This window comes from Drosophila innubila, assembly GCF_004354385.1.
Source record: "Drosophila innubila isolate TH190305 chromosome 2L unlocalized genomic scaffold, UK_Dinn_1.0 4_B_2L, whole genome shotgun sequence".
NCBI classification, from domain to species: domain Eukaryota; kingdom Metazoa; phylum Arthropoda; class Insecta; order Diptera; family Drosophilidae; genus Drosophila; species Drosophila innubila.
In genome coordinates, this window is record NW_022995372.1 from 6776960 (window position 1) to 6792889 (window position 15930).

The window sequence follows — 15930 nt, forward strand, 5'->3', positions numbered from 1 at the left end:
CAACAATATGTTCATTTTTGGGGTTCTGTAAAATTTTTATTTCAGTTAGATCAAATAATTTAATAATTAAAGTTTCTTTAACTTTATTTATGTTGATTTTTTTTATATCGTTGTTTATTTATCAAGGTATTATATTAATTTAACAATTATATCCCAAACACATACTTAAAAAATTCAAGCTTTTCAGACTTGATTTTTAGAATAGATTTTTTTTCTGTGTAGTAATTGAATAATAAGAACTACAGAGTAAAGAGCGGATGGAAGAGGAAGCATCATAATAAAAAGGATATTTAATGGAATATTCCAGAGTTGGGTAAGTGATAATCGAGCACTCTCTAATAGAGCATTATTACTTGCTTTGTTAATGCTTTTAATGCAAAAGTTGTCTAAAATTTATAGTAAATAATAAAAAAATCGAATAAAAAGTCAGAATGAAATTATCAAACGAAACCGCGACATTGCGAAACACTCGCAGGACTACAGATAGTTTTCAGTCGAGGAGGAGTCAGGGTAGGCCAGGACGATCACAAGTATCAATGAAAAGCATCGAGGATCGTTATGACTATGAGCCATCGGAAAAATGTGAATGCAAGAGCTGCAGGATGCGACACATCAATAGGGATGTAACATCTGAAGAGCGATTGGACACGGAGATGAAGTTGTTCGAGGTCCATAAGTGCATTGACAATCAGGTGGATGAGGCAATTGCGGATCTTGGGGAGCTGGTAAAGATGAAAACGATCTCCGTGGAACCAGAGCATCTGAAATATGGCTGTATGGCCTTGGAATGGATGGCAAATCGATTGGCGGCATTGCATTTCAAAACACATCTATATCCGATAGATAATGAGCCTCACACTTGCTTTGTGGAGCCTCAACAAAAGGTTCTATTTGCCAATTACTTCTCCTCGCCCACAAAGACCACGGTGATGGTATATGCACATATAGATGTGGTTCCTGCTGAAAGAGACTGTTGGTTCAACGATCCCTTTGAGCTGAATACCCGGGATGGACTTATCTATGGACGAGGTGTGACCAGTGGGAAGGGAATGGTTGTGGGTTGGCTTCAGGCCATCGAATGTTGGCTCAAGATCAACGAGGATCTGCCAATAAATATCAAGTTCATTGTTGATATGCTGCATGAGGTGGGTAGCGAGGGATTGCAGCATTATCTACAGGTCCGAAGTGATTTCTTTCTGGACGTCGACTACATGATCTTCGACACAAACTCTTGGCTTAATTCTGATCGTCCGTTGATCGCCTGTGGACTCACGGGCTGGGCACACTTTGGCCTCGAGGTTCGCGGTGCCAACAAGAGTTTGGAAAGCGGCTTAGCCGGAGGTCTTGTCTTTGAACCCATGACAGACATTTGTCACCTGATGAACAGTCTAGTGAATTCAAACCACGAGATTAATGTACCCCGTATTGATCACATGGTTAAACGTCTCACAGTTGAAGAGTGGCATCTACTTCAGACGGCTGACTTTAGTACCTACAAGTACATGGATCAACTGGGGATCCGGCGTCTGAGATATGAGGGCAACAAGGTGGATCTCCTGCAGAATCGTTGGTGCAAACCGACTCTGACCATGCATGGAATCGAAGGCAGCGACAATCGAAAAGAATGCAGTCAAACCCTTCCCATGCTAATCATGGGCAAGTTCTCCATTAAAATGGTTCCCGATCAGGAATTGGCACATGTCCACGACGTAGTCAAGGAGTATCTTGTGAATATGCATCACGAGCTCGAGATGGGCACTCATTTGACCATTAAACTGCTGGATACCTGTGAGCCCACGTCCTGGTCGACATCCTCCAAGATCACCAAGGTGGTCAGTCGAGCTGTTGGCGATGTTTTTCAAAAGGAACCCATTGCCTCCGCCGGAATTTCCATCTGTCTGCCCATTGCCAGTGTGTTTAGGAAGATGCTGAACAAACCCATCATCCTCCTTCCCTACGGGTTGCGAGCGGATCGTCATTATCAGGAGAACGAATCCATTGAAGAGGATCTCTTCATGCGCCATAGCAAAGTGTGTGCCTCTCTTCTCTATGAGATTTCAACCCTACCAGTTAGATGCAAGTGTGGAGTCATCTTAGAGTACTGCCAATTGAAGGGCCGGGCTGAGCGATTGGCCGCCTTAAGAGAGGATGAGGTTAAGGAGACTGCCAAGCGGATCCAATTATCCGAACTGGCTCACGGAAAGTCACTCCACAATCATCGAAGGAAGAAGAATTTCAGGGACTATTTATGCATGCCATTTAATTACAAGAAGATAATGAAGAAGCTGGAGCCCAATCGCACTCCCAACCCTTTGCCCAAGCCGTAATATTCTGGAAAACATACCTAAAGACTAATAGATAGCACCTTTTTCTTAATGTATGTCTAAAATTTCAGTTATCTTTATGCGATTTTAATCAGATATTAAGAAAGGGGAGCTAGAATCGGACATAAAAGTGATTGTTAAAGGCAACATAAAATAAAGAAAGGAACGTTTCATTATACTACAATGTTTACATTTTGAGTTGAAAATTTTCACAAAAAAAGTTCAACAGGCTAAAAAGTAAGTAAAAGGGTATATTGTGTTCGTTGGAATGTATGCAACAGTGAGAAGGAGGATTCTTCGACCCCATAAAGTATATATATTCTTGATCTGCATCAACAGCCAAGTCAATATAGCCATGTCTTAGAGACTATAAGAGATAGAGATACCAAATTTGGCACACAGATCTCTATAGGTCAAGTTTGTTTTAAATTTTTGCCACCCCCCTTCCGATGATGATTGATTTTTCATTTGTGTATATTTAGTTAATTTGTACATTTTAAATTAGTTAACAAATTTTTAATATTTTTAGCCTTTACATCAGTTAAAAATTTTTTAATTCTAATGACATTGTATGTATGTCTAAAATTTCAGTTAGCTTTATGCGATTTTAATCAGATATTAAGAAAGGGGAGCTAGACTCGGACATCAAAGTGATTGTTAAAGGCAACATAAAATAAAGAAAGGAACGTTTCATTATACTACAATGTTTACATTTTGGGTTGAAAATTGTCACAAAAAAGTTCAACAGGCTAAAAAGTAAGTAAAAGGGTATATTGTGTTCGTTGTTATGTATGTTACAGGGAGAAGGAGGATTCTTCGACCCCATAAAGTATATATATTCTTGATCTGCATCAACAGCCAAGTCAATATAGCCATGTCTTAGAGACTATAAGAGATAGATATACCAAATTTGGCACACAGATCTCTATAGGTCAAGTTTGTTTTAAATTTTTGCCACCCCCCTTCCGCCCCCGCAAATCGCACAGTTTTTGAGATAATACAGTTATTATGGTCATTAACGTTATATTTGAATATTATCTATAATATCACTTATCCGCAGCAAAATCGGACAAGTGCATCAGGAGTAATAGCTTACCAAAGTTATGAATAAAATTATTATTTCAAAATTATTATTTCTTAAGCTAGGTAATCACATAGCTTCAGTTTGTTAAATCGTAATAATTCGTATAGAGTGCTTTCAAACGTTATATGATGTGTTTGATATGTCTAATAATTTGTATTTGGTTTGTAGGATTTTAAGTTTCGAAAAAAAATCAAAATTCAAACAATTGAATTATCGCATTTTATGATTGTAAAACGTAAGCAAATAAAAGGCTCAAAATGATTTGCTGGGGCGAAAGGAACTGCTGTGGGGTATTCATAGATCAATCAGCCCTAGATAGATGTGATTGCTTGCGAGATTATTGCATCAGAGATTATGCGCATGATCAGAGGATTATGGTAAATCAAACGGAGCTTGATGACGTGCAAGATCATTTGTATATGAGAGCCGATGATCATTTAAGTGAACTCGACAGTATGTTGAAGATCCAGAGCATTCCAAACGATCCAAAGTTTGAACAACAAAACAAACAGATTATCAATCGCTTGGCAGAGAGATTAACTGAACTGGAATTCGATGTAGAGCTTGTGGAGATTAAGGCGAAGGAGGATCAAGCAACGCATTATGTGATCTTTGCCAGCTACTTTTCAACTCCAGCCAAGAATGTGATGCTCATCTACGGCCATGTGGACGTGCCACCTGTGGGAGAAATGGATCCCTGGTTGCATCCACCATTCCAGTTAACCGAAGTGAAGGGAATGTTATATGGCCGTGGTTTGACCAGCTCAAAGGGTCCGATACTTTGTTGGATTCAAGCAATCGATGCGTGGTTCTCGAAAACCGGAGATCTGCCAGTTAACATAAAAATAATCATCGATAGCGATAAGTCTTCGGGTACTCAGACATTGAGGGATCTCATTGGCAGTCGAAAGGATTTTTTCAGGTCGGTTGATCTGTTGGTTGGTCGCACAAATCTCTGGATTGCCGAAAAGGTTCCCATGCTCACCACAAGTCACAGTGGTTACGTTTACTTTGAGCTGGAGGTGAAAGCGAATCGTGGAAGGAAATCAAAGGATTCTGATATAGAGGCAAACTGTGGATGTAAACCAGATCGCGATCCCATGGCTGAGCTATGTTTGCTGATGAACACGCTGACGGATACGAAGAAGGGCTTGTTGGTGGAGGGATTGAAGAGACATGTGTTGCCCGTGACACAGCATGACTGGGATATATTCTGTAAGGCTGAGGTTGGTGTTCAGGAGTATAAGGAAATAACGGGAGCCCAGGGTATACCCCACGAGCGGTCACAGCCTGAGTTCCTGAAGAACAGGTGGTGCATGCCAAGTCTGTCATTTCACAGCGTGGTACAAAGTCATACTGTCAGCCATAGGGACTTCAATATGCCCACACAAATCGTGGCCAGATTCTCAGTAAAACTCGTGCCCGATCAGAGCATTAAGTATGCCAGTTTTGTGGTCAGAGATCATCTGGATCAGGCCTATATCCGATTGAAGTGCAAACATCGTGCGTACTTGAGAGTCGTGGATCAGTTGTCGCCCCTGAATGAGGCAAGGAATGCTCCCTTCAATCTGGCTGCCTGTCGGGCCTACGAGAGTGTCTACAATGTCAGGGCAGCCATTCCAGCAACCGTTAATGTCTGTATGCCCATTATGAATGAGCTGCGACGGTATTGCATGTCAAACGTGCAAGTTGTTGGGTTACCCTTCTGCTCGGTACACGTGCAACCCAATCAGGTGAACGAGAGCTTCACCAAGGATGAATATCTCAAGAATCTCGAATTATTCACGACATTCCTCTTTGAAGTTGCTCTCGTTCCGTCCGAATGCAAATGCACGGAAATTCCGGACTTCTGCTTTGAGAAAGGCAAATCAACGGACACGGACTTTATACGCATGATGGAGCCACGACCGCATAACACTCATGTCCTCTATGAAATCGACGAGAAGGAGATCGATCGAACGAAACCCGTTGATGATGCATTGCCCAACGTAAAGAACATTCTCCTGGGCAAGGATAAAGCTGATGACACACTCTGATTCAATGGTTAATTGGTTTAACATCTTTTTTGTTTGGCTCGTCAGTTTGAGGTGCGAGCAAAATAAACAGTTTTTAATTGTATGTACTGATAAAGCAAAAACACGCGACAAAAATCTAATAAATTTGTATGATTATAAGGCTAATGACTTTAAATTGATAAGAAGTTCAACTTGTTTATTTAGTCGCCAGTCTGGCGAATCTATCAAAGAACTGTTAGAAAAGTTTCCACAAAATGTAGACTATATACAGACATCATCATACGATAATTGGTAAAATTAACAGCATGAGGTGCGATCAACATTTCAAAAATAAAAAAAGAGTTGCGATAAGTTCTACAAATAGTTTTTATTTTATTCTTTTTATATACATATGTATGTAGGTATATTAATTGATTTTTCATTTGTGTATATTTTGTTAATTTGTACATTTTAAATTAGTTAACAAATTTTTAATATTTTTAGCCTTTACATCAGTTAAAATTTTTTTAATTCTAATGACATTGCAAAATCTTGGCCGATTTCATTATTTATTTCGATTCAATATTAAATCTGCATCAGAATTGGAAGATTCAATATTATCCCATCAAAAATTTTAAACAATTAAAACAAGGCTAAATCGTAAAAGAAAATATATAAAATATTGAAGCTTACAGTTTTATTATTATTTCTTTATCTTAAAAAACTTAATAATAGTTTGAGGGTCAATATTTTTTGTTCATTATTTATTCAAAACAAATCGTAATTCGACTTCTTCAATTAGACTTTAAGCAGCAATTTTGAAATGGACGAAAAAAGCTTTTAAAAGCGCGAACCACAAAGCGGCTACGGAGAGGGAAATAAAAAACAGACCAGTGCCAAATGCCGGTTAAATATAAACATGCGTACGATAGCAAAGCAAAACCAAAACACAGCTACAAACACAAAAGCAAAAGCAAACAAATACATAAACTGCTCGTGAGCAACACGTGTCGATGGTATAGAAAATAGAAAACAAAAAAGATGCGATGATAATGAACAAAACAAAAAGCGACAAGCACGAAGATCGAGAGAACGCGCAACTAAAGCAACGACAAATGCACAGATCTTGTATGTGAGCGTGTGTGTTTATGTAGATAACAACCAGACGCTTTGACTGCCTCTCTTTCCGCCCTTCCCTTTCCGATTTCGCCTTGTATTTTCGGTGTGTCGGTGTCGAGACAATGCCGACTGCGATTAGAAATCGCCTTGCTCAGTGCGCGTTTGACCGCGGCGAATTGTGGACGTGTGAATTCTCGTACTGTTTCCTTATAAATTCAAAGTGCATTAATATACTATATTTTTAATTTATGTATATATATTTACCTGTTGCACTTGAAAAAGTAATGTGCATATACTATAATAATTCATAAGTTGCGACAACTGTGTGCTAAAATGTTCAACAAGAAGTTACAAATTTTATCTAGGCATTTGTTAAGGCAACAAGTTGCCCAAAAGGCATTGCGTTGGTAAGTTTAAGAAAACAGTCTAAAATGAGAAAGAAATCATAAATTAGTTAATTCATGCGAATGATCTAATTAGTATGTAGGCATTTAATTGTGAATAGCGCCTTTTGGCCAGATTGTATGATTGTTATTGCTGTTTTCACATCAGCTTCACCGCGTCGCAATAGTTACGCAATGATGTAATAATTCTAATTTTGGACATTTTTATTTTCTCAAGCTGAAAACATAATAAAAATTGACAGCTTAATTTTTATCAGATATTAACTTAATCTCATCGCATTATTAAACTCTAAGGGTATTAGAATTTCGTGTTACCAAACTTTCACTTTTACTATTTTGTACACAAAGTAGTTATCTTCCTAAGCTACAAGCATTAGTCTCTGATTAGAACTAGTAAAATAATTAGGAGCAGTTGTTAAATATAACTACGCAGAATATAAAAATACACTTGTTGAACGTTAAAATTTTCCACCAACAAGTGACAATTAATATTAGCCTTAAAACTGCCAAAGTGCTTGAAGTCTGCCACTTAGCAGACAAATTTGCACTGTCTAAGCACATAATCAATAATACAAATTATTGATTACATATATATATGTATATGCAATTGTTTTGATAAGAAAAGCAATTCACGTAAGTTAATTGCTATTAAAATTACAAACAAGCTCATCGTTTAATTCATCACGTAGCATGTTTACTATCGAAAAAACAATAACAATAACAATAACAACTGCAAACACAAACAGAGCGCAAATTAGGAGTAATAATTATTTTTGGCGAAAGCATTGAAAGCTTTTCTGTGCTTAGCAGCAGCAGTCGTTCCAGCCAAGACACAAACCAAATTCGTTAAGTTTCGTTTATAATCGATACTATCAATATTAAACTTTCATTTCGCGAATTAATTTCAAATTAAACAGTTCTTCATTTTTACGAAAAGATTATAATTCATTTCACATTTTTAGATATAAATTAGATTAAATAAAGGGGATCACTTTTAAAAGACAATTAAACATATTTGAATTCGAAACTAAAAAAAATACAAGCAAAATTTCAAATTCTATATGTTAGAAAAATCGTCAAAAATCGCCTCTAAATTTTGTCACAATTTTAGGTCTGTTTTACTTTAGCAACTGAGGCCCACTGTACATGAAAAGTACTCATAAGCGCGCTCTCTTGAACTTGATCATGTTAGCGCTCTCCTTCTCCCTCACGTATACATTCATAGGCTCCACTGTGTTCAATCAAAGTGAGGAGCAGCTCTCTTTTGCTCAGTCTTTCTTAGATTCTACTTAGACCACTCACAACTGATGTTGTATTAATAACTGTAATGGTAATTCTCTCTCTTGCAGCGTTGCCACATCGAGTTACATACACAACATAGGGAAGGAGCCGCTTGTGTACCGCAATGTGGGACAACAGCTCGAGCTGGCAGCCTCCAAGTTTGGCAGCACCGAAGCGATAGTTTCGTGTCACGAGGCCAAGCGATACACGTTCCGTGATTTGTTAAGGGAAGTGGATCGGTTGGCGGCGGGATTCCGTAAGCTGGGACTGGAGACGGGAGATGCCATTGGCATCTGGGCGCCCAACTATATGCACTGGTACCTGACCATGATGGGGGCGGCACGGGCGGGCCTCACATCGGTGGGCATTAATCCGGCACTCCAGGGACCCGAGTTGGCCTATTGCCTGAACAAGGCGGACATGAAGGCAATTGTGGCACCCGAGACATTTAGGACAACAAAATACTACGAGATTCTACGTGACATATGCCCGGAAGTTGCCCACTCGGAACCGGGCAAGATAAAGAGCGAAAAGTTTCCGCATCTCCGATCGATCATCATTAACAGCCAGGAGAGTCTCAAAGGTGCCTTCCGGTTCGACGAGATCCTCGATCTGAGCAATGCGACGGAGCAGGCGGAGATTTATAAACTGCAGCGGGAGATTTGCCCGGAGAATCCCTGCAACATCCAGTTCACCTCGGGCACCACTGGGAACCCAAAGGCGGCTGTGCTCTCCCACTACAACATCGTCAACAATGGCATCCATGTGGGTGACCGCAACGAGCTGGAAGGCGAAAGAATCTGTGTCCAGGTTCCCCTCTTCCATGCCTTTGGCGTGAGCATCACAATCATGGCGTCTCTGGCCAAGGGTGCCACTCTGGTCCTGCCTTCTCCTGGATTCAGTCCCAAGGATTCCCTGCACGCCATTGTCAATGAAAAATGCACTGTAATACATGGAACACCCACAATGTATGTGGATCTCGTTGAAGCTCAACGGGAACTGCGGATCCCTCTGGGAAAGATTAAGAAGGCAATAACAGGTGGTGCGGTGGTTGCACCACAGCTCATCCTGGATGTCAAGGAGGTGCTCGGCGTTGAGAAGATGCACAGCGTCTATGGACTGACCGAATCAACTGCTGTCATCTTTCAATCAGTGCCTGGCGAGCACGAGAATCGTGTCCTGGACAGCGTGGGATACCTTACCGATCACATTGAGGCGAAGATTATCGATGCCAAGGGTCGTCTCGTGCCCTTTGGCCAACCGGGTGAACTCTGTGTGCGTGGTTATCTGACCATGGCGGGCTATTACAAGGATCAGGCGAAGACTGAGGAGATTCTCAGTACCGATAATTGGCTTCACACGGGCGATCAGTTTGTTATCGATGCCGATGGATATGGACGCATCGTAGGACGCCTCAAGGAGATGATCATTCGAGGCGGAGAGAATATATTCCCCAGAGAGATCGAAGACTTTTTGAACGGCCATCCACAGGTGGTCGAGGCTCATGTAGGTATCTCCCACAAAAGATTCCCTGGATTAAGTATATAGCACCTCTCCTTACTCCCTCTCCAGGTCATTGGCGTTCCCAACGATCGCCTGGGTGAGGAAGTCTGCGCCTTTGTGCGCCTCCAGAGCGGCGTTGATCCCAAGACATTCACCAGCGAGACCGTCCGTGCCTACAGCAAAGGTAAACTGGCCCACTTCAAGGTGCCCCAGTATGTGGAGGTCACTGATGCATTCCCCAAGACAACTTCCGGCAAAATACAGAAATTCAAGCTTCTCGAGAAGTTTAGGAGCGGTTTGAAAATGAAGAAGGAACAAGAGGCTATCCGTGCTTAAGTATTAAATGTGTAGTACTCGAAATTGTAAAGGTTTTAACTACCCTCTAAAATAGAACAATAAATTTTTTATTATTATCCTTGTAATCTAGATGTTATTATTATCCTACCTTATATCTCGTAGCAATTTTATAGAATTGCAGTCATTTTTTGCAACAGGATATTATATTTAAAGCAGGAAATCAAATAGAGACAAATATCGGTTCAGGTTTCTTTACAAAAAAAATGCTTAAATTGAATTTTTAAGAGATTTAATAACGATGAAATATTATATTTGTAGTCCTGTTAGTTTCATTGTGACAGAACCACATGGAATAATGATTATTCCCACAGCTTTAAAACAAAACACTTTAATACTTTAATACTTTTGTTGAAACAATTACGATTTTATTTTAGGTCTTGAAATTATTTAGCAAAAAATATTTGTAGGTTTTTTTTCCGTAGCAATTTGTGTGATACTGTTATATTATAATCGTAGTTTTTTTTCCATTTGTTTTATTTTTTCTTCATTTATAAGTATGCACAGAAATTAGGATCAGTTGTTGCTGTTGTTGTTGCTGCTTATTATGATGCTGGGCTCAGACATAAAATTAACATAGTATTCGTATCTTACTTAAAAATTAATGACAATGCTGCGTGTTATAAACTTTTGCGTATCCTTTTAGCTTATACATATAAGACTTGCAATAATTAGATACATTTATAGTTACAGTTACAAACATAAATAAGAATACAATCAATGATAACAAATTAAAAACGTAAATATAACTAAATGCTAAGTTAAAAACTAATATACATATAGGCTATAAACAAGGCCAAGTATAAGTATACTATATATATATATATGTTTAAGAATTAATAATAGATGATCATTAAGCTGATCCTAAAAACTAAATAATAAATAATGCTCAAATATTCCACAACACGCGCAAAAAATTAAAGCTTAAGTTCGGATTTAATTCTTAAATCCGTACATTCTCAATTTGTAAATTTTACAATTTCAATTTTACTTGTGGGAGTGTGTCACCACCTTAAAGCAAGGGGCAACATAGGGCTAAGGACATCAAGTGAGTTTTCTCTTTTTTTTTCTTTCATTTTTTAGCTTTTCTTTCTAGTTCTTAACATATTTCAAATCTGTTCTATCCGTTGAGCTTAGTGGGAATTTTGGGTTCTTCGATTGACGATAAGGGGGTATAATACATTACATATTATATAATTTACGATATACGATAGACGATATCTCGAGTGGTTTTTTTTTTGCGGTTAGAATATAATAATAATATGTGTATAAACTTTTGTATTGTATAGTTATAAGTTTTATGCAAATATATATTTGTATAATTATACTGCTTGAGCTAAATGCCTAACCATAACATATAAGTATTATCGTATTTGCGTTGAAACGTGTAGTTGTTGAAGAGTTCGACTACTGTTATTCTACTACTGTTATATACTGCTACTCTTTGTTATACACTTATACTCATTTTGATTATTCACTGAGTCGCATTTATTTCGTATTAATCGTATAACACTTTTGTTAATCAACCCAAAGTTCTCGTTAGACTGTGACGGATCCGCTTACTGTATGTGTGTATGTGTGTGTGTGTGTGTTTAAGTGTCTGCATAAAATATGTTCTTCCTATTTTTGCTATATTTAAATTCTTTTAATTTTTTTCGTTTATCCAAAAAATAAACAAATATTGTTGCCTCTCGCTTTCATCGCACTCTAAATGCACTTATTTACATAAAACATTGTTCATTTGAAATTTGTAATTACATTGTATGATTTATCCAGCTTTTTATATTTTTATCTGTATTATATTATTTCAATCACTTTGTTTTTCTTGACTCATTTTTTTCAATTGTTTGTTTTATTTTTATGTTTGCGCCAAGCTTTGCTTTAGTTAAATGATGCTCATTGAATTGTTCTACAATCTATATGCGCCTGCTTTAAAAGCTATCATCATCATCATCATCATCATTATCATTATCATCATCTACATCGAAATCATCAACATCATTATCGTGTTCATCACCGCCCACAATTAACTCCTCCTGCTGTGCATCGGCATCCATTTCATAAGCCTCTTCGGCTGCCTCGGCAATCTGCTCGATGACGGCTCTCTCCTCGTATCCCACTCCCACTCCCACTCCCCCCAATGCTTGTGGCTGTCATGCGATGCTATGCCCCTCGGCGGCATCGGCATCAGCTGCATCCTCCGACCAGCTCACCTCCATGGGCGTACCATTCAGGCTATTCACCTGCTCCAACATCAACGCCTCCTCGATGGACAAGCGTGAGGGGTGCTTTTGTCGCTTGGAGAGCGAGCAGCCTGCAGCTGAAGTTGTGCTGGATGCGGATGAGCTGCGCATGTCCTCCGATGAGGCTGAGCAGCTCTCATCCTCAGAGTTGGCACCGGATACCATGGCCTCGCCAGCGGACTCCTGTATCTCCTGGAATTTCTTGAGCGCCTTTGGATACGCATCGCAGGTCATGAGCTTCATCGTGGAGCAGCGTGGACGCATCTCGGCCAGAACTGGAGGTGGCAACGGGTGCGGCGAACTGGCTCTCAACTCATCCACACTCCAGTCGGAGAGATTCGTCTCCAATCCGGCTGCTGCATCGCAGCTCTGACGCTGTCGCTGCCCTTGAGGTCGCTCCAATGTTCGCTCCTTGTTGTTGCACACGGATTGGGAGCGGGCACGGCACAGTGGGCGTGGTGACTCGGGCTCATTGACCTGGCTGCTGCCACGGATCAATGCCGTGGCCGACATGCTCTGCGACAGAGGATTGGGTCCAGTGCTGTGACCATTTCCATGTCCATTGCTCGCACTCTGCGACAGCTGACGTCGCTGGGTTGGACTTCGTTCACTGGTGTTCCTCAGGGAGCCGGCACGTCGTACCAGCTTCGAGGCAGCCACCTGAGGCGTCTCATCGTCCATGTCGAGCACCCAACTGACGGAATCATTGCGTTCGATGACACCCTTGATGACGGGCGAGGCGGGCGGCGATGTGTTGAGCGATGTATGGTTGGCCTCCAAAGAGGCACGCATTGAAATGCTGCGATTGTAGGTGGTGTGGTGGTGACTGAAGGAATTATCCTGCGAACTGTTGGATAACTCGTGCAACTGCGCCTGCACCAATATCAACTGCTCGGAGCGTTGCTTCAGATGATACTGCAGCTCCTCCTTGTCGCAGGTGAGACGCTTCCTCTTGATGCTCTCGTGATTGAAGGCCTTCTGCATCTCCTCCATTTGTCGCTGGATGTCCCTGTGGGCAGCAAAGAAATAAATTAGTTAAATGCAGGCAAAGTATGGATAATAACGCTTTAATAATAATTGAAAAATAAAAAGAATTATTTGTTAAATTTCTGTTAATTAATAATTTTTTTTTTTTGAGATAAGAGTTAAATTAAATATTTTATTTAAAAATCATTAAGCTGTTATATTGAAAATTTATTATTAAGATTGGGAATATCAAAAAAAAAAAAAAAGATAAAACAAAAACTTTAAATAAAAATATTTAAAAAAATTCAAAATTAATTTTAGCGTTCATCATTTTTCTCTTTGGTCTTTCTGCCATTGTTGGTATTATCTAGCTTTTTTTGTTGCATATTTGGTAGTTTTTGATATGTTTATTAAGTTTATTTTTAATTGTAAAAATTTGAAATATCAGAGTTATTTTATGAGTTTTCAACAATAAATTTAAGTTAATAATTATTTGGAATCTTTTTAAATATGTATCAAAAATAGGAGTTAAATTAAATTTGAAGTTAAATATGAAAGTTTGTCCTGTTACTAACAGGTTGCTAAATTTAATAGTTCTAAGGTTTTAGTAACTTCAATTTGCGATCTCTGATTTAATGATGGATTTTTTTTTCAACTTACTTTTCCTTTTCGGTCTTGCTCTCGAGCTCAGTGCGCAACATTTCATTCTGTGCCTCGAGCAGAGTTAAACGATTGCCCAGACTGCGTTGCTCATCATTCTCCCGCTGCAATTCCGCATTTTGTTTGGACAACGCTGACATCTCGGCCTGCTTCAGCTCCAGGACACAACGCAGACTCTCTGCCTCGTTGGTGAGACGGCACAATTCTCCATTGCTGTCGTTCAAACTGCTGCTGGGACTGCGACGCTGTGACGAAGTTCTCAACACATTCACCTCATCCTGTGACAAGGCCAGCCGATCACGTAGATCGCGTTCCTTGAGCTCTGTGCTGGCTCGCAGTGTCTGCAACTCCTTGGTCAGCTCCTTGACACGTTCCAGCGCCTCCTCCTCGCGATGTGTGGCCGTCGAGAGGCGAGTGGCATGTGTGTTCTCGCTCCTGGTGAGTTTCTCGCGCAGCTGTTGCTCCTGTGACTCATGACCCCGAATGCGTGTCTGCAACTGCAACACTTGTTGCTCGGCTAACAGAAGCTGCTCCTGCTTGTGGCGCAGCTGATGTTCGACTTCCTGGTGATACGATTGCAGTGCCTGCTTCTTCTCCTCATCCTTGGCCAGCAGCTGGGATTCCAACTCACGGAAACGCTCCTTTGCCAGCATTTGCACCTCCTGCACTTTTTCTTGTGCTAAATAAAAAGAGAGAATGAAGGGGGTTAAAGTTAATTTAAGTCATCTCACATTTATGTTTTTATTATTGAAGAAGTTGTAATTTTATTTTATAATAAAAACTCACCTTGTTGCAATTCGCTGCGTTTAAGATGCTCCTGTTCCTGCTGGCGCTGTGCCCATTCCACATCCTTATCGTGCAACTGTTGACGCAACTCGTCGCAACTTCGCTGCGTCTGTTGCAACAACGCAATCGTTTCTGCCAACGTTGTCGTTGATTTCATCTCCTGGCAGCTCAATTTGTCCATCTGCAAAGCGAAATAACAACAATAATATTAGAGAAAGTTAAATTTTGCTACCTGGCTGAAATGCTTCCTTAGGGATGACAACGATGGAAAAATTTTCTCGGTCATAAAATGAGCAATACTTGGGATCACACAATGCACACGTATTCATCTTGACTGGTCAAGGATTAAGCGGAGCGTGAGGTATTTCTGTCTATTTGTCTATCACATAAGCAGTTTTTAATGAATATTTCTAATTTTTATAAAATTGTTTTTCTTCCACTTTCTTTTTTTCTTTAAATATCACTCGCGTTTCTAACTATTCACTTAATTTTACCTGCGAATCGTATGTCAAATTATCCATAAAACTATTGCTGGTCGGGGTGTTGGGCACTGTCCAGCTGATCAAATCAAAGTCCATCGTTTCAGCGGACAGATTTTCGTTGGGAAACACAAAATTGTCAAACATTTTTCGAAATTTTCAGAGTGCGTGTTGAACACGACAAATACTTGAAGTAGACTGATGACAACAGCAAGATCTTCAGCTGCTTTTATAGGCCAACAGGTAGAAAGTCCTCGAAACAGGCAAGAAATTGTGGTTGCAAGCAGGTCGAAAATTTGCCAAATATATATGAGAGCAAAATATTTACAAGAGATCTGAGATTTAGGAAAAAGGGTTTACATTTCGAACTTTACATTCCCTTTAACGCAAAAAGACCAAAAAGCAAAATGGGTGTGGCCCTTGGTGGACCGAAGGGCGTTTTTGGCTACTGGTCAACGCCCAAGTGAAAAAGTTAATATTACTTGGTGTATCTCTGATTTAACTCTATGGTTTAATCTTTCCAACAACTTCAACGTCATGTGGTTTTGGTTGCAACTTGAAAATTGGTCACAGCTGATCGATTGAACACACATTCTTATCCTTTTGGGGCGTCCCTTTGTGGGTGTCAGAATGCACTTCAATTTTCTCTCCTTCCTTGAGACATTTTGGGTGTACCCGTGTCGAACAAAGTGTGATCGCCTCCCAAAGGAAAGGAAGGAATGTAGAAAGGAAT

At 39.8% G+C, this 15930-nt stretch overlaps 4 protein-coding genes across 8 annotated transcripts in view; 3 read left to right on the top strand and 1 right to left on the bottom strand.

Annotated features, from left to right (window-relative positions):
• The first annotated feature begins 536 nt into the window (after positions 1 to 536).
• LOC117779744 (cytosolic non-specific dipeptidase-like) lies at positions 537 to 2327 on the top strand. Its single transcript, XM_034616042.1, has one exon. The coding sequence runs from the start codon at positions 537 to 539 to the stop codon at positions 2325 to 2327; it is 1791 nt and encodes a 596-aa protein (XP_034471933.1).
• A 1455-nt stretch (positions 2328 to 3782) lies between these two features.
• Positions 3783 to 5444, top strand: LOC117779745 (beta-Ala-His dipeptidase-like). The gene has a single exon (XM_034616043.1). The coding sequence runs from the start codon at positions 3783 to 3785 to the stop codon at positions 5442 to 5444; it is 1662 nt and encodes a 553-aa protein (XP_034471934.1).
• Positions 5445 to 6687: 1243 nt separating this feature from the next.
• On the top strand, positions 6688 to 10131 carry LOC117779519 (medium-chain acyl-CoA ligase ACSF2, mitochondrial). Its single transcript, XM_034615743.1, has 3 exons — positions 6688 to 6928; positions 8275 to 9712; positions 9779 to 10131. Exons 1-3 carry the CDS (start codon positions 6855 to 6857, stop codon positions 10043 to 10045), a joined length of 1779 nt encoding a protein of 592 aa, XP_034471634.1. The 5' UTR covers positions 6688 to 6854; the 3' UTR covers positions 10046 to 10131.
• A 278-nt stretch (positions 10132 to 10409) lies between these two features.
• LOC117779518 (serine-rich adhesin for platelets) overlaps positions 10410 to 15930 on the bottom strand; it is a 73298-nt gene continuing 67777 nt past the window's right edge. For all 5 annotated transcript variants that reach the window (XM_034615738.1, XM_034615737.1, XM_034615739.1 and 2 more), the window contains 3 exons: positions 14719 to 14899; positions 13933 to 14611; positions 10410 to 13315 (listed from right to left, as the gene is read on the bottom strand). In XM_034615738.1, the coding sequence (XP_034471629.1) occupies positions 12217 to 13315; positions 13933 to 14611; positions 14719 to 14899 (1959 nt within the window). In that variant the 3' untranslated portion in view covers positions 10410 to 12216. The remainder of the gene's footprint in view (positions 13316 to 13932; positions 14612 to 14718; positions 14900 to 15930) is intronic.

What these genes read in the sequence shown, in the direction of transcription:
- LOC117779745 (XM_034616043.1), top strand. Translation starts at nt 3,783, where the DNA reads ATGGTAAATCAAACGGAGCTTGATGACGTGCAAGATCATTTGTATATG.
- LOC117779519 (XM_034615743.1), top strand. Translation starts at nt 6,855, where the DNA reads ATGTTCAACAAGAAGTTACAAATTTTATCTAGGCATTTGTTAAGGCAA. An exon ending in GCCCAAAAGGCATTGCGTTG is followed by an intron (nt 6,929 to 8,274) that starts GTAAGTTTAAGA and finishes TCTCTCTTGCAG; the next exon opens with CGTTGCCACATCGAGTTACA. An exon ending in CACAGGTGGTCGAGGCTCAT is followed by an intron (nt 9,713 to 9,778) that starts GTAGGTATCTCC and finishes CTCCCTCTCCAG; the next exon opens with GTCATTGGCGTTCCCAACGA.
- LOC117779744 (XM_034616042.1), top strand. Translation starts at nt 537, where the DNA reads ATGAAAAGCATCGAGGATCGTTATGACTATGAGCCATCGGAAAAATGT.